General features: G+C 49.5%; 1 protein-coding gene across 4 annotated transcripts in view; it reads right to left on the bottom strand.

The window, feature by feature from the left end:
- Positions 1–23,345, bottom strand: part of CEP295 (centrosomal protein 295) — a 627,693-nt gene that overhangs the window by 408,974 nt on the left and 195,374 nt on the right. For all 4 annotated transcript variants that reach the window (XM_078656965.1, XM_078656962.1, XM_078656963.1 and 1 more), the window contains 2 exons: positions 9,175–9,281; positions 5,722–5,934 (listed from right to left, as the gene is read on the bottom strand). In XM_078656965.1, the coding sequence (XP_078513091.1) occupies positions 5,722–5,934; positions 9,175–9,281 (320 nt within the window). The remainder of the gene's footprint in view (positions 1–5,721; positions 5,935–9,174; positions 9,282–23,345) is intronic.

Here is a 23,345-nt window from a genome sequence, read left to right as displayed (position 1 = left end):
AAGACCAAAGCTGACCTGGTGCAATAAAAAGGCCAAACCCCAGATTAATTCGAGTCCAGAATGTCATTGAATCAAAGAAAGCAGAGAGTCGTTTATTAACAGCTTTCTCAAGCAGTTTGATGGGGAAAAGGAGAAGTGAAATGCGATGATAATTACTAAGGCTAGAGGGATCACCTGTGGGCTATTTTTAAGTGCAGAACAACAAGCGCCCTTTTCCAGGCCTCCGGAACACAGGCCATGTCAATAGATTTCATGTAGATGGATAGAAGGGTTTGCAGGATTAAGGCGAGGCATTCAGCATAATCTGAGAGGAACAGGGATCAAGGGGAAAGCCAGGTGGAAATGCAGTCATAAGATTGAGTTGTTATTGAGAGGAAGTGGGCAAAAAGTATTAAGGCAAGTGGTAGAAACAGAGTGGAAGTGAACCCAAAGCATAACCATCTGAATCCTACTCGTAATACGAGAGAAAATGGTGTGGAAATGAAATTCTACACAGCCTTCCCTTTCTTTTGCAGAAACGATTACAGGGAATACAAAAGCATTTTCCGGTGACCACTGCATGGCTTTGATAGGTTTAAGAAAGAACAAACAGAATGTCTGAAAAATTAGTTTATAAGGGTCACCGCACCAGGTAATAAACTTACTGCCCCATATGTGGATTTCATGGAGGGCCATCTGGCAGCCAGAATGACATCTGTCACATGAGACAGCAATTCGAATGCAGTCAATTGCCAAGGCTTAATCTAAAGGCATGGAAGTATAAAATGGGGAAGCTCGGATGAAGGACTCTTCCCATTGGGAGGTCATCACAAAATGGTACCCTTATCAGAGGACAGATGCCAATGCTCAGGAGTTTCAGGCATTAGACTCTACTGGCCCAGAGCAGGGATAACTTGGGGCCGATGATAATTGATCATCTTCAGAACTGAGGGTAAGAGAGGTAGCAACAGGAAGGTGCAGAAGCTTCTCTAGTTCAATTCTAGCCGGAATGAGTCGCCTAAAGGGAGCCCCCACTGAAAAAGCATTCACACGTCTGGCGGTGGTGAACAGATCTATCCAGCACTCTCTCCACTGATTAAGTACGCCAGGTGCCACCTCCAGATGCTGATGCCACTCGTGATCTGCCAGGCAAAATCTGTTTAATTTGTCTGCCTTACTTTCAGGAACCCCACCATGTTGTTGGCCACAAGAAAGATGTTTTGTTGCTCTAGGCAGCCCGAGAGACACAAGGCCCAGGGCACAATCCTGTTCTGCTTGTTGCAGTGCCACATAACTGTTGTTGTCCACAAAAAGATCCTGAACCAGCCTTTTCCTGTTTGACGGTAGGCCAACCTTCAGAGCCAAAAAAATGGCATGAAGCACCTGAAGGCTGATATGGAACTGGCTCTCTACTGGAGACCGGAGGCCTCTGATAGTCAAGTCCCCTAGATGAGCCCCCCCCCCCCAACCTATTATAAAATCAAAGCCAGAACTAACAAGAGAATAAACCGGATGCGTTATTGTGAGAAGTTGGCCTGATGTGCAGTGTTCACTATTCTAGTGATCACTATATATCAGTCCAAACAACCCTTATTGATGATTGGTTGTAAGTCAACCTTATAGACCAGCTATCCTAGTAGCATGGATACGAACAGTCTAAGGCTAAGACTCTAGAGGGCGTGTTAAGCCAGCTGTTTTACCATCACATTACCCCTTGAACACCCAGTGAAAGGACACCACACAAGTGTTATGAAAATAAACAGTGTATTTATTAGAATCACAACAACCCTGTACTCTTTATGAGGACAGGGTGCTAGGCACACAACAAAACTCTTACGAAAATACTTAAGTTAGCACGTTATACACAAATGCCCGAGGGGCACGAAAAACCATATACTCTAAAAGTGGAATGCGAATTACTAGCAGGTAAGTAACAGTACTAATAGGCTTTGGAATCGCTAGGACTTGACTAGGGAATCGTTAGATTACTACTAGGAGGCCCAGGGGACTCGGGTGCAGAGTGTGCACTCTCACGCGGGATGCGGGACAAAGTGTATGGGAACTAGAATTCACAAAGTTAGTGTTCACGGGCAAACCCGACCTGGTAGGGAGAAAACGACAGTGGATCCTGACCCTTGAATAGTGAGGCTATGCTGGGACACCGAAGTGCCGAAGTTACCTAGCCCAGGGGCTGCAGCTGCATAGGTCTGAAAAGACGTCGGGGATCCTCGTGCCGGACCAGGAGCCTGGAAGGAAGAAGTTGCTGGCAGGCGACCAGTGAAGGAAAGTTCCTTGGATCCAAGCCTGGATCGAGGAAGAAGAAACCTGAAAGCAGAGGGGACCAAGTTCTTGAATCACTAGCCAGTGATTAAGTGGGCACCAGGATGGCACCGGGCGAAGTCACCTCGACTAGGTGAGTGGGCGACGCTGGCTCTGCAGATCTCACGGACCAGGAGGCGTTGTCGGCGACCAGGATGGAGAGGCGAGCTGTCCCACGATGGATGAAGCTGTCGGCGTCGAAGTTACCCAGGATTGGGCAACAAGCCTTGGCTAATTCAAGCCCACGCGGTGGACTCAAAATGGCGTCTTGAGTGAACCAGGAGGGTCCGGGGTGCTCCTCTTTTGGAAGGGAGCAAGGGCCAGCCTGGAGCAACCAGACCAGCAGCAGAAGTGTCGTCGGGCGTCGTTCAGAAGGCCACAAGCCAGCGGGCTAGTAGCCAAACAACGCGGTGAGCAGCAAAAAGCAGAAGGGCCCCACGCAGATCGTGGAGATGCTGGGAGGCTGCACTTCGGTGCTGGAGCTGCTCAGGGTCGGGGCTTCTCGGACCCCAAAGCACTCACCAGGAAATTACTCGGCGGGCTTGCTGGAAAGAAGTCGTGCAGTCTTGAAGATGGCCGGTCCCTCGAGGTCTCGTCACACCCACGAATCTCAGCGTGACTGATGATGCAGGAAGAGGTCAGAGGTGCCAGGGAAGCCGGTTCTCGTCGAGCTGGGCAGTCGGATTCCGGAGGAAGGACTTGCAGCAGACCGCAGTGTTCTTTAGATGGTGCCTGCGGATGCAGGGTGACTACTCCTTAGTCACAAGGGAGAAATCTTAGGAAGAAGTCTTGAGTTCCTTTCGTGGAAAGTAGTTTCAGGATTCAAAGATGATCTGATTTGGAAGGGGGCCAGTCTCTACCTTTATCCTGTAAAAAGGGGCTGGCACGCGACTAAGTCCTGCCCTATGGGTGGGACTAGGAGGGGGGTGGTTACACCCACTTCCTTGGCGGGCTTTTCCCCAGCACAGGGTCTGGAGTGACCCTGGAACTGGTTCCAGCCAGCCTATGCACAGTGAGCACCGGGGTGCCACGTGCAGTCACCTTCCTCTAAAGCCCTGCCTACCTACAATACACAAAACCCTGTCTGGGACGGTGCTGGCACCGCCCCTGGCAGGAAACCCTTTGTCCTTATCTCCTGCTCTGGGAGGACTCCCAGCAGCAGGAGGGCAGACTTGTGTCTCGGTGGCAGCATCCATTTTGTGGAGCTGAGGCTCTGTTTGACTTTAACCGGGGTTAGGGGTTACATACATGTCGTGTCCCTCTAGAAGGGTGGAATGCTAACCCCGTCGCCAGAATTGGAGAGGGGTTAGTATTCCAATTCGTATGACACCTTACTCGACATGTTTTGATAAAGCGATACCAGAGTTGGCATATAACCGCGAGGATTATAATGCACTTAAGAGTATATGGTATGCGATATCATGGAAACGGCTAAGGGATGGATCCCGAAAGCCGCAGACAGGCTCAGCTCATGCCAGAGCACCATCTCACACGATTCCAAGCACTCTGCCTTCAGGATTGTTAAGGCCTGCCATAGGAGTGACTGATAGGAGATCTGTGTGTCCATTTTTAGGGTTAGATATAGGTATACTATATCTAAAGCAAAGGGTGATTACACCACCTTGCCCCAGCTGTCAAGCAGCCAGTTGTGTCAGATTTGGATGGCCAGCCAGGGGTGGCATAATACATGCTGCAGCCCCTGGTAGGCCCTGGGTACACCTATGCCCTGGGTACCTAAGGTACACTGTACAGGGACTGGTAAGGTGACTCAGTATCCAATTTAGATATGTACCTAAGGTACATGGAATCCATTTTACAGAGAGAGCAGTAGGCCTGGGGTCCTGAATAGCAGGGCCCCAGGTCAACTAAGTCAGAAAACCAGCAAAACACCAGGCAAAAAGTTGGGGGCAACCATAGTCAGGGATCTACCTTCCTACAGTTATGATAGAGGAAATTGATTAGAGACAGGCTGCATAATAACCAGTTGCACTGTTGCGATCTTGAAGCACAACATATATCAAATTCAGGACAACATCGAAACAGGTCAGCTATGGGTGTCAGCACTGGTTTTCTATCATCAACGGTTGAGTCAATAGCAGAGTCGAGGTGCCTGGAAACTGGTGTGGCTGTAAGGGCTGGTGTGGAAATCTGTACCAGGGTCAGCATGGGCCCAGTAAAGGGTCCCATAGGAACAGATGGTGTTGCGGTAAGGCTCATTGTGAGTCGAAGGTGCACCATAGGGAAGCAGAAGCACACTAAAGAGTTGCAGCAAGACCATTTTTAAAGGGCTCAATTGGCTGCAGGGCTGACAATGGCCTGGTCTTCCTGGGGCGTGTTAAGGCCAGCTGAGGTATCCACTCCACAGCGGAAGCACCGAGGGAGTGCAGCTCAGAACTAACGTGAAGCCCTCATGCCTTCTCTTTGAAATCAGAGTGGCGGGATGGCGTGGAGTCCCACTTGAGTGTCTTGTCTTTGAACTTTGACTCATCTGAAGATTTTGAGTGGGAACTGGAGTGGTTCCTGGAATGGTATTGTGACTGGGATTAGGCCCTCGACTTGGAGCGGGAGCAGGGCCTGGGGCAAGACTGCAACTATTACTTATGCTCGCGATGTACAGCTTTGTTTTTGGTTCTCAAACTGCCTTCGGGTGCATTAGAACACATTGGTCAGGCAATTTGGAGTGGTGACCAGAGCCTGGGCACCAAAGTCACACTTTGTAGTGGGCCTTTGAAGGACATCTGCTTGACGCAGTCTCTGCACGGTTTAAAGCCTGTTGTTTCGAAGGGGATACAGCACAATATCTCTGAATAATTTCAAAATTGTTGGAAGAGACAAAGTTTTGAGTAGCGCTCCAGATCCACTCTAGAAAGTGAAGGAGGACAGGGACTGTAGTCAATGCACAAGGGTAGCTCTAATACGCAGCAGACTGTCTCCATCACTCCCAGGGCGGTAAGGAGCCAGCACAGTTCCATCTACCCGTCCAGTGCAGAATTGCTTAAGAAAATTCTTTGAATCCAATCTGGCGCCTGGGGTATATCTAAAGGTGAGGAATCTGAGGTTAGAGGCATCCATCAGAAGCAAATATTTTGAGTACATCAGCAATATTTGCTGGAGCAACTGAATAATCACCATTTTTAATACAGCCACCCACCACCCCAGTTAGCTTATCCTTTAACTACATTTTTTATAGTACTGCAGAAAGTTACCATTTAGTGGCTGCAGCACAGGATGTAATGTACAAAAAATTGCTATCTAGTGCAGTGATATAACAATAGTGTGTGAATATTAAGAGTAGGCAAGCTACACATTTCTAGTTGAGATTTTGCTTAATGCATTCCAGATCCCTGCACAGTAGTCAAATCAAAAACATTTGATTAACTAACCGGGCTAGGTACTGATACTTTGCAGTAATTTACATCTTACCGTTTGTTGAATTGTGTCGTTATTGCCGTGGAGCACTTCTACATTCTTAAGCATCTGCAGGTCTGGTTGCACTGGGTCCTCAGACTCTCTCCTACAGCTTTCTTGCATTCGTAACTGAGCTTTCTGGAAGTTCTCCTGCAAGTTTATTCTTTGTTGTTCCAGTTGTTGGAGTAATGCCAATTGCTGCTGCTTTTGCTGTTCTAAAGACTCCATCTAAAAGAAGATTAATCAGTTACTGCGTCATAATGAAAGCTTGCCCCAGTACGCTGTCCATCCACATACTATCAATTTGCATGGTCAATTTTATCATCATGAAGCCTTTGGTGACAATACACTTAACAAATAAGTGTTTGTGCAAGCTTGAAGGTAGAATTTGGCTTCCATAATATTACAAAAAACTCCTCCAAAGTTTTTCACCACTTACTGGAACCATCAACGTGTTTTTAGCCTATAAACCAGGATAAACAAGTTGCAACTACAATACAAGTTTCCATTTAGGTAGAAAGGATTTCTGTAACCTCCTGGGGGAGAATAGGCAGGCCAATCCCTGGGTACGGTAAAGGAACTATGAATTCACTGATACAAATGCATGTAATAGAGCATGTAGTTTTGCCCTCTTTAACATTGATACTCAAAGTACGGCCTGGGGGACACATGTGGCTCTCTTGACCTTTACATGGAGACCCCTGGCCAACAGCAGCCCTGAGCCACTGTATGCTCAACACAAAAAAATAAATAAAAGATGGTCAATAAACAGGAGATCATTTATTTAAAGGCTAATTGATATTAAAAAAGGGATTTAACTATGGAGCCCTGCACTTTTAGGAATACCTTACATTTTAAAGATATCTTGCAGCAATAGTGCAAACATATGATAAAGTCTCTTCAAAATTCAAAAAGTGGATTTAATTAACATGCAGAAACTTCTCATCTTAGTACATCAAATTATATCAATGCATTGAATAGTATTATTTTAAAAGTGATAGTTTTCAAAAATGAATTTAGAAACATTCATTCTCCTACACCCACCCCCACCCCCAACCTGACAACAATGTCAATAGTGAACTAAAGAGACAAGTCAGTTATATTGTGCACTCTTTTGGTAGCCTCGTTCCTTTTAGAATTGAACAACATTATAGCTTATTAAATCAAACACGGAGAAGGTTTTGTACAGCACATATCCTAAAGTCATGTATTTGGAGGTCCTCTGATATGTGATTATGTAGAAAAGGGAAGGAAAGTGAAATAAAACCACTATCTAGGATCACACCATTTGGGAATGTGGGGGAAGCTAGGATTAATAGCAGGTTTTCAAGTTTCATATTGTGTACTTCAGCTACTGGATGCATATGCTTCGCTTCCCCTACACCCATGTTATCAGCAATCTCTGCCCCACCCAACCACCACACCCAGGGCCGCATCAATGCGGCCCTCGGTCACATCACAGACCATACTTTTTTGCCCCAGGGAAAAGGTTTGAGAGTACCCGTGCTCTGTAACAACACACAAACACAGTTCTTCTGAAAAGCAAACAGTATTTTTTCAGACTTAACAGGATCAAACTAAACAGCCAACAAGCATAAGGATCCTTTTTTAGCTTTCAGTTGGAGTGAAAGCGGAGAATAATACAAACCAATGTCAGGCTTTGAAAGTAATGCACAAAGAGGAGAACATAGATTTCCAAAGTCATCCTTAGCTGCTTACAAAGCCATATTTTTTAAAGAGGAGGGGAGGACTGAAGAAATAAACAAATTAAGAAAGTTGACAAAAGAAAGAAATCATGTCTAGGCATACCCATTCAATACACATAATACTTAAAGCGAAGAGCATGAGGTGCCCTATAGCTAACTGCTTCTATAATAAACTAAAGACTTAAGAATGTATTGATTTATGGAGTTTGATAATGCCAGCATTTCAACAAGAAGCTTAACATTGCTTAGACGAGAGGAACATGAGTGGAATTTAAATAGCCTTTGGTAAACAGGTAGGGTTTCAAGAACCTGTGCATGATCAGAAAGGAGTTCTGGAATCTTGCTCTATAGGCACCAACTAGTTGCCAAATACGATGTCACTATATGTGGATGAACAAAGAGCGGAGACAAACTGGAGTCAATAAGTAGGGTAAAAAAGTGCCCGATGCTCCGGAGATAGCCAGGACCAGGCTTGTTAATTGGTTTGTGAAAAAGATGGGACTGACAGATTTTTTGGGGATGGGAAGAGATTGAAGGTCTGGACAAATGTGATCCTGAAAGAATCATCTGAGGAGTGTACAAGCGGCCAGATTTCAAATCATGTGGAGTTAGTGAGTGCTTCAGTTAGACAGGCAGGGGTATCACTGCATGAATCCAGACCGGCCTTGCCCATGCACATGGTGGCATTTATTTATTTTATAAAGTGAAGGCAGGATCAAATTTATTTTGCAGTGAATTTTGGATTAAGCAAATGCCTTGAACCAAATGCGGTTCCAACGATCTTTCACAGACGGAAGAAGTGAGTTAAGACTGTTGTCACCCTATAGTTGAAAATGTGATTTGAAAAAGACTGAAAGTCATCCATATGTTTCAGGAAGATATTTTTTTTTAAAAGGATATAAGAAGGTGTGAGTAACTGCATTTGACATGGAATAGAAATAAACAAGCCATCCCTCAAAACAAGAGTTTACGCTTTTTTAATAATCTAAAGAAATTCTGCAAAGGATGGGCATGCCTATAACTGTAATGTCATCTGGTTAAAGCAAGAATAAAGCTAGTCACGAGCTGCCTGTCTGCTTGCAGTCAAAGGATTCCAGGTGACCTAACATTCCCAAGATATCACCTTCCTCAGCTGCACCTTCCAATACTCAGACCGTCACTTAAGAGCAGCACCAATTCTGCACTTCTAATTAGGAAGTGCGTGGACCTGGTGGGCCTTATCCCCATGAAGAAGGCTATTCCAACAAATTTGTAAACCAAAATTAAAGCCTAAAGGCTCAGAATATCAAACCACTCAATTGGCACTGTTTAATGCATGAATTGCTTTGTCTCTGCAACTATCTGTCTCAGCTTTCCAGCCTTTATACCTCCCAAAATGTTTTTGAAGTGGATGAAATACAGCATATCACACAAAAAACACACAGAAATACATTAAAAAATAAGTTAAAAATCGCAATACAATTTTACGTATAGATTACATTTATAATACATTTCATTTACACTTTCAGTTAATAATAATGTTGTTCTTTAACATGGAAAGCATTTATCCAGTTTCATACTTCCACATTATTAAAAGTTGGGAACAGGGAAAAATGTAACTATGAAAACAAGAGCTGTCCCAGATGCAACAAAATTTGCGACAAGGTGACCCTCTGAGTTCAGGTACTCCTTTAACTACCTTTAACTAGTCTGACATGAGTGAACATAAGCTCTCACAATAGCACACATTTAAATAACTGCCAAAAGATTAACTTCTCAGTACCTGTCGATGCCGCTCAGCTGCCATTCTTACTCTCGCTGCTTTTTCCTGTGGATGAAGCAATATTGAATCTCCAGCCATAACTGTTGTGTCAACAACTTCTGGAGGCTCTGAACATGAAAGAACACAGTTTCAAGTTTATCTGTTTTAATTGTGGAATCCAAACCATTATACAACAAACAAGAACATTTAAAAAATCACAGCATAATCCTCTTGGCCCAGTTTCTTTTTTTTTTCTTCATTTAGCAATCAAATGTATTTCAAATGTTTAAAAATGGGTAAACATCACAAAGTAAAAAAATACAGGCGAGTAAACCACGAAAGTAGGTTTGTAACAAGAGAAATTGTTTTGCAAATGCCACTTTTAGCAGGAAAATTCTCCTGTCAATTCCTTTTCTTTTAAACTTAAAACTGTTAACTTTGTAAACCTACTCTAGCTGAATTTAAATTCTTAACGTTCCTAAGCAAAACATACTAATTAGCACAATAGTAAATGTGAGGATCAGGGTGTACATGAATGAATGAATGAATGAATAAAGTATTTAATAAAGCGCACGGTGGCCGAACGGCTTCCTGGCGCTGGGGACCTGATCAGAGCTCAGCAGAGGGAACCCAAGGAGGTTTTAGGAAGGGAATGCCTGAGAGAAAAGAAAAGTTTTAAGAGCTTTGCGGAAGTGAGTGTAGATGGGAATGGAACGGATAGAGAGAGGAAGACTGTTCCAGAACTGGGGGGCCAGGACTGAGAACCGAGTGCCCCCCGTTCTGGATTTACGGAAGCGAGGGATATGAAGAAGAGAAAGAGAAGAAGAGCGGAGAGTGCGGACCGGGGCATGAGAAGAAACAAGAGAAGTGATGAACAGAGGCGCAGAACGGAAATGAGCCCGAAAAGCTATTTGAAAAAGGATCTAAAGTGAACTGGAAGCCAATGAAGTGATTTGGGAACCGGGGTGATGTGAGAAGATTTGGGGAGGGAAAGGATAAGACGAGCAGCTTGATTTTGAATGGCCTGTAGGCGGCGGGATTCGTAAGCCGGTTTGCCCACGTACAGGCCATTCCCATAGTCAAGGCGGGAGATGACAAGGGCCATGAATATGGATTTAAGTGCATCGGTAGAAAAAAAGCGTGAAATTTTCCGGATTAAACGAAGAGAGAGAAAGCAAGAAGACACGACGGAGCTGATCTGGCTGTGCATGGATAGGTCATGACTGACTTTAATACCAAGAGTGCGAACAGAGGAGGCGGGCACCGGGGGGGCCAAAAGAAAGGGGCCAATGTGCAGGGGACCAAGGGTTGGAGGGACCACCAGTGAGAACAAGTTCCGTCTTGTCTGGATTGAGCTTCAGATGGTTAGCGCTCATCCAGTCAGAGATGAAGACTAAAATGGAGCAGAACTTGGGAAGAGAATCAGGGGAAGAGGAAAGATCAAAGACGAGCTGGAGGTCATCTGCGTAGTTGTACACCGAGACCCCCAGCTCAAGGAGAGAGGTGATGAGGGGGTGAATGTAAAGATTGAAAAGGAGGGGGGAGAGAGAGGAACCTTGGGGAAAACCGCAAGTGACAGGGCGGGGGGAGCAGAAAAACCGGAGAGATGGACTGCCTGGGACCTGTCCCGCAGGAAGGACGCCAGCCAGGAGAAGGCCGTGCCCCGAATGCCCGCTGCGCTGACACGGTCGAGAAGGATGGAATGGTCAACCGTGTCAAACGCAGCGGACAGATCGAGAAGGACCAGGGCTTGGGGGAGGTTGGAATCGGCCTTCCCCTTGAGCTCGTCCAAGACCGCGAGGACCACCATCTCCGTGGAATGGCCCGGGCGGAATCCCGCCTGGTGGGATGCAAGGAGGCCGTTCTCCTCTATATAAGTGGAGAGGCAGGAGGTGACATGAGCTTCAAGGATCTTGCCGAGGTAGGGAAGAAGAGAAATGGGGCGGAAATTGGAAGGAAGAGAGGGATCTAGGCCAGTTTTTTTTAGAATGGGAAGGACTATAGCGGATTTGAAGGAAGAGGGGACAGATCCAAGAGCCAAAGAGTAATTAAGAAGAGCAAGAGGGGGGGGCAGGACAGTTGGTGAAAAGAGTTTTGAGAATGCGTGCAGGCGCGCAATCCGCAGGAGAACCGGACTTGGTTTTGACCAAAAGTTTTAAAAATAAATCGGTGGAGATGGGAGGGAAAAGGGCGAAAGAGGAAGAGGGACAGATAGGGAAGCAGGTGGGACGGGGTTGAGGCATTGTAGGAATGTTGGCTTTAATCTTCACGATCTTGTCGATAAAGAAGTCGTTAAGTGAAGAACAGAGGGACTGTGAGGGAACTAAACTAGGAGTGGAGCGATCAGAGGTGGCGAGATTGTGGACCAGAGAGAAGATTTCACGGGGTTTGTTAGCCGCGAGAGCTACTCTCTCGGTGAAGTATGCGGTTTTAGCCGCTAGGATCACTTTTTTATATTCAGAGAGGAGTGATTTGTATTTGACGCGCAAAGAGGGGCAATAGGTCCGTCTCCAGTGACGTTCCGACCGCCTAAGGTCGAGTTTAAGTGTTTTAAGTTCTGGGGAGAACCATTTGTGCGCGTCATATGGACGGACCGCCTTGATCTTTCTAAGCGGGGCGACTAGATCGCACGAAGAGGAGAGCCATGTGCCGATAGCCTTAACCTGGGATTCAAGAGGAATATTAGTGAGGTTAGGGGCAGAGGAGGCCAAAGTGAGCGAGAGGGAGTCAAGGTCGGTCCGATTCCAATTGCGAGCTAAGATGTTTTTCGGACGGGGAGACTTATTGACCGCTCCCAGATGGATAGAGAAGGAGATGTTAAAATGATCCGACCACACGCATGGGGATATGAGGGGGGGTGAAACAATGGGACGTGAGGACCAAATTTGGTCCAAGATATGACCCTGGGTGTGAGTAGGGACTGAGACGTGAGAAGTGAGGTTTAGACATTGAAGAGTGCCCGAAAAATCTTTGGAGGGGAGGTCTTCCATGGGGTCGCCCGGCCAATAATTAAAATCGCCGAGCAGAAGGACGGAGGAATTGTTGACCACAAGAGTGGCCATAAGGTCCTGAAGGGAGGCTACAAAGGAAGGCATGGATTGAGGGGGGCGGTACACAAGGACAACAGTGAGGGGGGCAGAAAGATTAAGAGAGCGAGCCACAAGTTAGTCCACGTTGGGTAAGGGGGGTAGTTGAGGAGTTGAAATTTGAAGGTCGACCGAATGATCATCGCCACCCCTCCCCCCACCTTACCATCCGGGCGATCAGCCCGGAGGGCGTAATGGGTGTCAGGGAGAATGGCTAAGAGGTCGGGAAGGGAATCAGCAGTGAACCAGGTTTCAGTCAGAAAAAGGAAATCAGGGGAATCAGTGGTTAGGAGGTTGAAGAGAGCTGTTTGATGTTTGACAGCAGAGCGGGTGTTAAGCAGTAAGGCAGAAGCTGCAGTGGGGACAGGGACGAAGGGGAAGCCGGGTGGGCGAAGGGAGTCAGCAGCAGGAGGAATGGGACTAGAAGAAGCCGGAGTCGGGTGAACAGGGGGAGAAACGAGAATGCCAAGTGTGTCAATGTGTTGCAAGAGTGAAGGTGAGGGAGGGGAGACCGCAGTGAGAGCAATGAGTTGGGCTGAGGTATACACCTGAGAAGGGGCAGGGTGCATGGCCCCTGGTCCCGGACCGTCGCGGACGGGCGCAGACGGGCTTGCCTTAGGCGCGCCCGCTGCGCCCGTCCGCTGCGCGTACGGGGGAGACACATGATATATAGTGAGGTTAAGGGCGTGGCCTGATGAAAGTGGGCGTGGCTAAGGGGCGGCTCGCTGGTGGCGGCGAGCGAGGGCCACAGGACAAAGCAGGGTCCCTGGGGGGAGAACAAGTAAGTTTTAAAGTTTAAAATAATGAGCAGCAAAGTAAAGCACTAAGGTTTTAACAAGCATTGGAAATGCAATAGGTCTCGCAGCATTAGAGTTAGTGCTTTTAGAATTGTTTATGGGTTTTTTTTGTAAATCTTTAGCATTTTTGTTTCCTGTAGCCAATGCTAAAGAATTACAAATAAAAAAAGCCATAAACAATTCTAAAAGCTCTAACTCAAATGCTCCGAGACCTATTGCACTGTGTGAGGGTGAGGGGTTGAGGGTGAGTGAGGGTGAGGGTGAGTGAGGGTGAGTGAGGGTGAGGGTGAGTGAGGGGTTGAGGGTGAGTGAGGGGTTGAGGGTGAGTGAGGGGTTGAGGGTGAGTGAGGGGTTGAGGGTGAGTGAGGGGTTGAGGGTGAGTGAGGGGTTGAGGGTGAGTGAGGGGTTGAGGGTGAGTGAGAGTGAGGGTGAGTGAGGGTGAGGGTGAGTGAGGGTGAGTGAGGGTGAGTGTGAGTTAGGGTGAGGGGTTGAGGGTGGGTGAGGGTGAGGGTGGGTGAGGGGTTGAGGGTGAGTGAGGGTGAGTGAGGATGAGTGAGGGTGAGTGAGGGGTTGAGGGTGAGTGAGGGGTTGAGGGTGAGTGAGGGTGAGTGAGGGTGAGTGAGGGTGAGTGAGGGTGAGTGAGAGTGAGTGAGAGTGAGTGAGTGAGTGAGAGTGAGTGTGAGTGAGGGTGAGTGAGGGTGAGTGAGGGTGAGTGAGGGTGAGTGAGGGTGAGTGAGGGTGAGTGAGGGGTTGAGGGTGAGGGGTTGAGGGTGAGGGGGTGAGGGGTTGAGGGTGAGGGGTTGAGGGTGAGGGGTTGAGGGTGAGTGAGTGAGGGTGAGGGGTTGAGGGTGAGTGAGTGAGGGTGAGGGGTTGAGGGTGAGTGAGTGAGGGTGAGGGGTTGAGGGTGAGTGAGGGTGAGGGGTTGAGGGTGAGGGGTTGAGGGTGAGGGGGTGAGGGTGAGGGGTTGAGGGTGAGGGGTTGAGGGTGAGGGGGTGAGGGGTTGAGGGGGTGAGGGTGAGGGGTTGAGGGTGAGTGAGTGAGGGTGAGTGAGGGTGAGTGAGGGTGAGGGTGGTGGCCCGATGGGAGAGAGCAGCCAGGATGGGAGAGAGTGTGAGAGAAATGGCAGGATGAGAGAGAGATGGCAGGATGGGAGAGAGAGATGTCAGGAAGGGAGAGAGATGGCAGGATGGGAGAGAGAGATGGCCGGATGGTAGAGAGTGTGAGAGAAATGTCAGGATGTGAGAGAGATGTCAGGATGTGAGAGAGATGGCAGGATAGGAGGATAGGCGAGAGGGCGTCAGGCAGACAGAGAGAGAGAGTGGGAGGAGCAGTGACTCTGTTACAGACAGATCGAGGGAAGTAGGGAGGGTCCGGGCACAGGCGAGGAACGAGGGCACATTGGGTACAGGCAGCATTCATAACAGGGCGCGCTGGTGAGCGCCAAGCCTTCCTGCCCCCCAGGCCTGGAGAACAGACAGCAAGGCCCAGCTGCAGCCGCCCTGGCCTCCCGCCAGCCCCAGGAGATCAGCCGCCTGCAGGAGGAGTGCAGCTCGCTGGTGGCGGCGAGCGAGGGCCACAGGACAAAGCAGGGTCCCTGGGGGGAGAACAAGTAAGTTTTAAAGTTTAAAATAATGAGCAGCAAAGTAAAGCACTAAGGTTTTAGAAACGAGGCTGCAGAGGTCTGAGCTCCCGCGGAAGGCAGGGGAGAGGCAGGCGATCCTGAGCTAGCAATCAGCTCCTGTTTAAATTTAAAAGTGGGCGTGGCCTAATGAAAGTGGGCGTGGCTAAGGGGCGGCTCGCTGGTGGCGGCGAGCGAGGGCCACAGGACAAAGCAGGGTCCCTGGGGGGAGAACAAGTAAGTTTTAAAGTTTAAAATAATGAGCAGCAAAGTAAAGCACTAAGGTTTTAAAAACGAGGCTGCAGAGGTCTGAGCTCCCGCGGAAGGCAGGGGAGAGGCAGGCGACATTACGATATAGCTGTGGGGCTTAATCATGGAGTACACTCACAGATACCGTCCAGTCAGTATTGTTTATTTAACCTTATGTCAAACCTGTGTAGCTGTGGCTGCGAGCAGAAAGACTTGGCAAAGGAACTGCATGTAAAGCACTTAACAGCACCAAACAGAATAAGAAAACAACTCACCAATAAAAACACGCAAGAGCAATTTATAAAAATAGAACAGATTTTTAAAGACCTTGATCATCAAAATCTACTGGAGGGTTCCATAGATACATATTTTAAAAGCCTTTATTACTTTTAAATGAAACGGCACGCCCTTAGAAGCCAAGTTACTTATGGGGCACCTGGACTACGGTTGGATTTCTCAGATCTACCGTACACTTACTGTCAACTCACCTGGCCTACAGACCCGATGGGAAGGGATGGATTAGTCCTGTTGAGGAAGAAGATTGGCACAATGCCCTGATGGCCTGATGGCCCCCCGTGAGCTCATCACATCCTCCAAACTGAGACTTATTGAGATTATTTATCTATATGTGGGTTACCTTTCACTGTCTCGCCTGCACCGAGCGAAATTGCAACATACTTCCAATTGCCTTCAGTGTGGAACCACTCAAACAGATTTCTATCACATGGTATGGACCTGTACTGCGAACGTGCCTTACTGGGCAAAAGTAACCCAGGAATTGTCGGAGGTGTTGGGATGGGAGGTTCCCCTTTCACCCAAGATGGTTATATTATGTTAAAAGAACTTGTTACCGCGCATGGTCACCAATTGGTTTCATGGCGCTCACAGACAAAGCAGAGATAGGGGGCAGGGAAGTGTGAATAGAGCAATTAATCATAAGCTAACTGAAAAAGATGAGTTTTTAGGAGTTTACGGAAGGTGGTGTAGTCAGGGCAGAGTCGGATAGAGAAAGGAAGGGAGTTCCAGGTAGAGGGAGCAAGAAAAGAAAAGCAAGAGCCACCGTGTTTTTTGCGCTTAAATCTGGGAATGATTAGGAGGTTGTGAGAAGATGACCGAAGGCTCCTCAGAGGAAGGTGACGTTTGAGACTGAGAATAGTGAAGGCAGGGGCAAGGGCAAGAAGAGACTTAAAAACAGTGCAACCCATTTTAAAAGTACAGCGAGAAGCAACCGGAAGCCAATGCAGTTTCCTCAGCAGGGGGGTGACATGTTGGTGCTTTGGCTGTTGAAAAACCAGTCTAGCCGCCTGGTTTTGTACCAGCTGAAGTCGGTGGAGGTGGTACGCAGGGATACCCACATATAAGCAGTTGGCATAGTCGATGCGGGAGGTGACAAGGGCCATGATGACGAATATGAGAGCCTCTGTAGAGAGAAACCTACGGATTTTGCCAATTCTGCGTAGGTGGTAAAAGCAGGCCGAGGTCACGGTGTTAATTTGAGGTCTCATTGATAAATCACTGGAAATAGTGACGCCAAGGCTCCTTACAGACTTGACCGGACAGGGTGGAGGGCCAAGAGCTTGGGGCCAAAAACTGGAGCTCCAAGGATTTAAAGGCCCTCCTGTCAGGACCAGCTCCGTCTTGCTGGGGTTAAGCTTTAGCTGACTGAAATTCATCCACTCAGAGATGGTAAGCATGGTGGATTGAAAGTTGATGCGGGAGGAAGGGGAGGAATCAATAGGGAAAATTAACTGAAGATCATCTGCATAATTAAAGACAATGGCAGGGGTGTGACGGAGGGAGACTAAAAGAGGTTGCATATAAAGGTTAAACAGAAGGGGTGATAGAGCAGAGCCCTGGGGGACACCACAGGAGAGTGAGGATTGGGGGGCCGAGAAGGTAGATAGCTGAACCGATTGGGAGCGTTGATGGAGAAAGGAGCAAATCCAAGTTAAGGCCGTGCCCTGGATACCCGCATTTCCGACACGGTCGATCAAGATCGCATGATCGACCGTGTCGAAAGCAGCAGACAGATCCAAAAGGACCAAGGCCTGGGCCAGGTTCCTATCAGCCCCCTGTCGCAGCGCATCCATCACAGCCACGATGACCGCTTCTGTTGAGTGGGCCGGTCTAAAGCTGGCCTGTTGGTCATCGAGGAAGTGAGATGTTTCGATGAAAGCGCTGAGGCAGCGGGTGACATAGGTCTCCAACACCTTCCCCAAAAAGGGGAGGAGGGAGATCGGCCGATAGTTGCTAAGTACAGCAGGGTCCGAGTCTGGTTTTTAAAGAATTGGTACTACCACTGCTTTTTTAAAGGCGTCAGGGACCGAGCCCGTAGCAAGTGAGTAGTTGAGAAGATCCAACGGGGGCCTGGACAGGCCAGGAAACCATCTTTCAAGATTTGGGGGGGGCAGCAGTCATTGGGGGAACCAGAGCTAACTACATGTAGTAAAGAAATAAATGCGGACTGAGAAATAGGGGGGAATTTGTACAGCCGGCCAGGATTCATAGGGGGAAGGTCGCAGACGTTGAGTAAGGAAGGGGGAGGAATATTATTTTTGATGGTGATAATTTTGTTGATGAAGAATGAGTTAAGGGAATCACAAAGAGCCTGTGAGGGTTGGGGCTTGGCTGTGACACGATCAGGGAGGGAGAGTTCGGCTACAATAGAGAAGATATCCTTAGTTTTAGAGGTAGAACTGAGAATTTTCTGGGAAAAATAAAAAGATTTGGCCAGAATAATCGAATTTTTGTACGATTTCAATGAATCCATGTAGGCAGTTTTTAGTAGGGGGTCATAATTCCGTCTCCATCGACGCTCAGCTTGTCTAAGGGCTAATTTGTCCAGTTTAAGTCGGTCGGTAAACCAGCGCTGAGCGTTGTGCGGGCGTTTGGTTCTGATAGTTCTCACAGGGGCAACCTCCTCACTTGCTAGTATCAACCATTGGTCTAGGTTGCCATTTGCGTATTCATGTCGGTGGTATCACTAGGGAGTGTGGTAGACAGAATGGAATGAAAGTGAGAGGTATCAGCCTGCTTCCAGTTTCGAGCCGTGATGTTAGACATAAGTGGAGGACGGAAAAACGAGGTGATTTCTAATGAGAAAGAAATAAAAGAATGGTCAGACCACCAGGTGCAGGGATAAACTGATGGGGGGGAGATATCCAGATTTGCCGTCCAGACTTGATCAAGAATGTGGCCTTTATTGTGGGTAGCTACTGAAATGTGCTGCAAGCAGTTCAGACCATACAATAGCTCTGTGAAATCAGTCGACAGGGCGCTTTCCCGAGAGTCCAATGGCCAGTAGTTGAAGTCGCCTATAATTAGGATTCTTGCTGAATTAATAACTAACCGGGAAATGACCTCTCCAAAATGAGAGGAAAAAGAGGGCATATTGTCAGGCGGGCGATATACAAGGACACAAATGAAAGAAAATTTAGGGGACATAAATTTCAACGTAAGAATGTCGGAGTTAAGGATGGGAGTAGTTTCCAAGTAGTTTCCTGTCGGGTTATTTGAAGGCACTGGGGGTACAAGGGCGGAGAAAGCATTCCTGGGCACAGCCCTCCTATTGGCAAAACGGGACACTGCTGCGGGCTGGATGTCTCTTGGCTCTCCTACCCTGTCGAGATGGAGGTGGGGGTGGACTGGTGCGCGCAGCAGGAACGTGTGGTATTTGAAGCCTGTGGCTGTCCTGAGAAACATGAGCGCATATGGGGGAAATGGCTAGGTCAACTGGCTTAACTAGATAAGGGGTTGTGTCAGAGACCTCTTTTGTAAGTTTGCTGCTCTATGTGTACTCGATGCCTTACCATGTGCAGACTGTATACCTCCTTCAATTCTGTAACTGTGTGTGCTTAATGTTGTGTTCTATGGGCCTTTGGTCAAAGAGGTTGGGGTTCCTCAAAGACCTCTAGGTTGCAGTAATCCAACAGATGCTGCACTACTGCTCATGCCGAACTAAGGGTGGATGCAAGACATTTGGTAGGGGCTGATGTCTCTTAGATGCAACGAATAAGGACTTGGATAGCACTCCTGGGTCCTGCAGACACCGGTGCAAGTTTTGGCTAGCTCAGATTTGTCTCTTGTCGTGCCCAGCCACTGGTAGTGGCAACATGTCTGCAATGGCCATCATGTCGGTTTGGGCTCTTGTAACCCTGAAGCTAGTCCCAGGGATCATTCGACTGGCCTTGGAGTCATTACTGTGGGTGAAGTTTTCCCCACGTCAGGAGCCACAGGCAGTGTCCCAATCTCATTAGGCCAAAAACACAAGTTACTACTTGTGTAACGATATATCTGTACGACACATTAGTTAGTTATAGATTCCTTACCTTGGAATATTCCCCAGGCGTCAGACTGGATCCGGAAAGTTTTGCTTAGCAGTACCCCTGCGCGTCAGTAGGTGGCGTTGTGCGGCTCTGTGTCCGTCGCTGGCGTCGTGAGCGCCGAGATGACGTTACGGAGACTACTTAGGCGCACCCCATTCGCGCGCACGTCAGTTCTGTACACGACATTCCACGCCGAAACGCAGAGCGATGTAAGATACCGACCATTGGTGCATAAAATTAGAGCCCAAAAAGGGGATTACTTTAACCCTAGTAATCAGTTCGCAGAACCGGGAGGATGGGTGGGGGGGTAAGGAATCTATCACTAACTAATGTCTCTTACAGATTTATCGTTATACAAGTGGTAACTTGTGCATCTGAAAGAGACACGTTAGTGATAGATTTCTTACCTTAGAATAGATACCCCAGCAATACCACCCCGGTGGTGGGTCTGCGAACAAGATTACACAAGAAAGTAAGTGAGCACAGAACGGCCGAAGAAGCCGTCTCTCCGGACCTGACTTTCAAGGCAGTAGTGCTTGGTAAACATGTGCAGCGAGGCCCACATAGCTGCCTGACAAATGTCCTGCAAGGGAACGCCGTGTCCCAAGGCAGTAGTGGTTGCAGTTGCCCTGGTCGAATGGGCACGCACCCCCACAGGAGGCTCCTTCTTGGCCAAGGAGTAACATGCTTTGATGTACAGAACGACCCACCGGCAGATGGTCCGTTTGTGCACAGCCCGAAGCTGATCATCCACCCGGAACTGCTGTGTACGCTGCAGAAAGAATGAGAGCGCACGTTTTAGGTCCAGACGGTGGAGCCTCTCCTCTTCCCTTGAAGGATGCGGAGACGGAAAGAAGGTGGGCAAAGTGATGGTCTGCCCAATGTGGAAGGGCGTGACAACCTTTGGCAGAAAAGAAGGACAGGTCCTTAAAACCACCTTGTTCGGGTGAACAGAAACGAAAGGAGGTTTGGCAAAAAGGGGCTGGAGCTCAATAACCCTTCTGGCAGAGGTGATAGCTACCATAAAAGCCGTCTTTAGAGTGAGAAGACGTAAGGGACAGTTATGAAGGGGCTCACAGGGAGCAAGAATGACTTGGGCCTGGCGGCGCCTGATCTTCTTCAGCACTCTGGGCTGAAGTGGTATAGGCGGAAAGGCGTACAACAGACCTCAACTCCACTCGCGATGAAAAGCGTTTCAGAGTGAGTGCCGCTTTGGAAATTCCAACACGCATAACTGATGACATTGCGCGTTCTCTTCGGTGGCGAATAGATCTAACCAAGGCTCTCCCCACTGCAGAAAGAGACCTTGCGCCACGTCCAAGTTCAGATGCCTTTCATAATCCACCACCACTAAGTTCGTCCGCCCTGGCGTTCAGAGAACCTGCCAGGTGTTGAACCACCAAGGTAATGCCTTGATGTTCCAGCCATGTCCAGAGGCGCAAAGCTCCTGACATGGGGTCCACGACCCCACCCCGCCCTGTTTGTTGCAATACCACATGGCGGTGGTGCTGTCCAAGAATACCTGCACTACACTTCACTGGACAGAGGGAAGGAATGCCTTCAGGGCAAGTTGGATCGCCCGCAGCTCCAGAAGGTTAATATGGAGCTGGGACTCCGCCGGAGACGAGAGGTCTCTGATCTCCGCCTTTCCCATGTGGCCTCCCCATCCCAGGAGGAACGCATCCGTCACCACTGTGTGCTCCGGCTGGGGAAGGGAGAGGGATCTGCCACTGACCCAATCGCGATTCGTGAGCCACCACTGCCACTGTGGTGCAGCACCCTTCGAGATCCGGACGCGATCAAACAGGTTACCCTGATGCTGTGCCCACTGGAAGTTCAGGTCCCACTGCAGAGCCCGCATAAGCCATCTGGCATGTGTCACCAGCAGGATACAGGAGGCCATCAGGCCCAGAAGCTGGAGGGTCAGCCTGATAAAAACCCAGGATAGAGGCTGAAAGAGTGGAATCATAGCCTGAATATCCCGGACCCGCTGCTCTGGAGGATAAACCCGAAACAGCGTCGAATCCAGAACCGCTCCGATGAAGGGGAGCTTCTGAGAGGGACTCAGTGCGACTTCGGCACATTGATGGAGAACCCCAGCAAATGCAAGAGGTCGGCTATAGCCTGGAGGTGGGTAACGACTGCCTGGGGTGAGCCCGCCTTCAACAGCCAGTCGTCAAGGTAGGGGAAGACTGACACCCCTGACCTGCGCAGATGAGCTGCGACCACCGCCATCACCTTCGTGAACACCTGAGGTGCACTGGTAAAGCCGAAGGAGAGCACGGCAAACTGAAAATGCTCCTGGCCTGCCGTGAACCGCAGGTAGCGTCGGTTTGCTGGCAGGACGGGGATGTGAAAATATGCATCCTACAAGTCAAACGCCACCATCCAATCTCCATGGTCCAGGGCAGCCAGGACCTGAGCCAGGGTCAGCATCTTGAAGCGATTGACATCCCGGAGGTCCAGGATGGGGCACAGGCCCCCCCTTGTCCTTCTTGGGGACCAGAAAGTAGTGGGAACAACAACCACTCCCTACTTCCTGACCGGAAACGCACCCAATAACTCCCTTGGCCAGGAGGGCTAAGACTTCCTGACGGAGAAGAGTCAAATGATCCCCCGACATGCAGTGGTATCGAGACGGCATGGCCGGAGGGGAGGACAGAAAGGGGAGTGAGTAACCTTGGCTGATTATCTGCAGCACCCACTTGTCTGATGTAATTTCGCGCCAGTGGTGGAGGTGATGGCGGATCCTGCCACCCACCGGCGTGGGGTGCTCGGAAACAGCGGGGGTGGAAGTGGACTGACCCACACGCTGGTTACCAGACCCGCCCCTGCAGAACCCATGACCGTGTGGAGGCTGGTTCTGCACAGGCTTGCTGGAAGAGCGTTCCTGGGTGCCCCCGCCCTGGCCACGAAAGGAACGAAACCCAGGCGTGGCAGGGTTCTTAGTTGAAAGACCCAAAGATTTGGCCGTGGCCCGAGAGTCTTTAAAGCGCTCCAGGGCATTGTCGGCCTTATCACCAGAGAGCAGAGAGCCACCAAAGGGCATGTCCATGAGGGAGCTCTAGACATCGGGTGAGAACCCAGTGGAAAGCAACCAGGCGTGGCGCCGCAACGCCACAGTCGTGGAAATGGCCCTGCCCAACGAATCAGCGGTGTCCAAACCACACCTGATGGCAAACTTTGCCGCATCCTTGCCCTCCGCAATCGCTTCGGAAAGGACAGCCTAGACCTCAGCTACCGAATCCCACACTGCGTGGGAGTACCTGCCCAATAAGCAGGCGGTGTTAACCGACCGCAACACCAAGCTGGCTGTAGGTGGGGGAGAGGCAAACCCCGGGTCAGAAGACACATCAAGCTCGCCCGCATCTTGAAGGTCGTCCACCCAATCCTGCTCTGAGTCACACTGCCAGGCAAGGAGGTCCTCGGAGCCGTCCCAGTCCTCGTCCAGCTCCGGAGTAGAGGGAGCTGGCTGCAGAGGCAGGGACGGAGCCGAAGAGGGGGCAAGCGGCGCAGGTTGGGTCCGAGCCGGAGCAGTATCCCAATTCGGAACGAAATGGTCCAAGAACTGGGTTCACCAGGCCAACAGGATCTGGACACAGGACCGCAGGCCCGGAGCGCACCGGTGGGAGCCGGGGCCTAAAGAGGCGGTCCATGGCAGCAAGAAACTCTTGCATCTGTTCGGGAGTCGCCGACGGACCCGGATATAGTGGGCAGGCCACGGGACTCCCTGGCTCCCGAGACACCGCAGGGGGGAGCACCTGTCCCCCTCGTCCGCCTCAGGGGAGCGAAGGAGGACGTCGGAGAGCGAACACGCTTCTTCGACTTCTTTTTATGGCGTCGCTTACCGTAATCTGAAGGCAAAGGCTTAGAGCCTGAGGAGTGACGGCTCTGTTCCAGCGAGCGGTCCCGCGAACTGTCCCTAGACCCGGAGCAGCGGTGAGAGGAGTGCCGGACCTCCGGCCACTTCCGGCGCCGCTCTCGCAAGGCCTTCGGGGCCATGGCTCGACAGTCTCGACAGTCCCGGGAGTCATGGTCGGTCTCCAGGCAGTAGAGGCACACATTGTGGGGGTCCGCCACCGACATGTTACGGTGACACGGCCCACAAGACTTAAAA

The sequence above is a fragment of the Lissotriton helveticus genome, chromosome 8 (assembly GCF_964261635.1).
Source record: "Lissotriton helveticus chromosome 8, aLisHel1.1, whole genome shotgun sequence".
NCBI lineage: Eukaryota > Metazoa > Chordata > Amphibia > Caudata > Salamandridae > Lissotriton > Lissotriton helveticus.
This window is presented reverse-complemented; position numbering and strand designations above follow the sequence as displayed.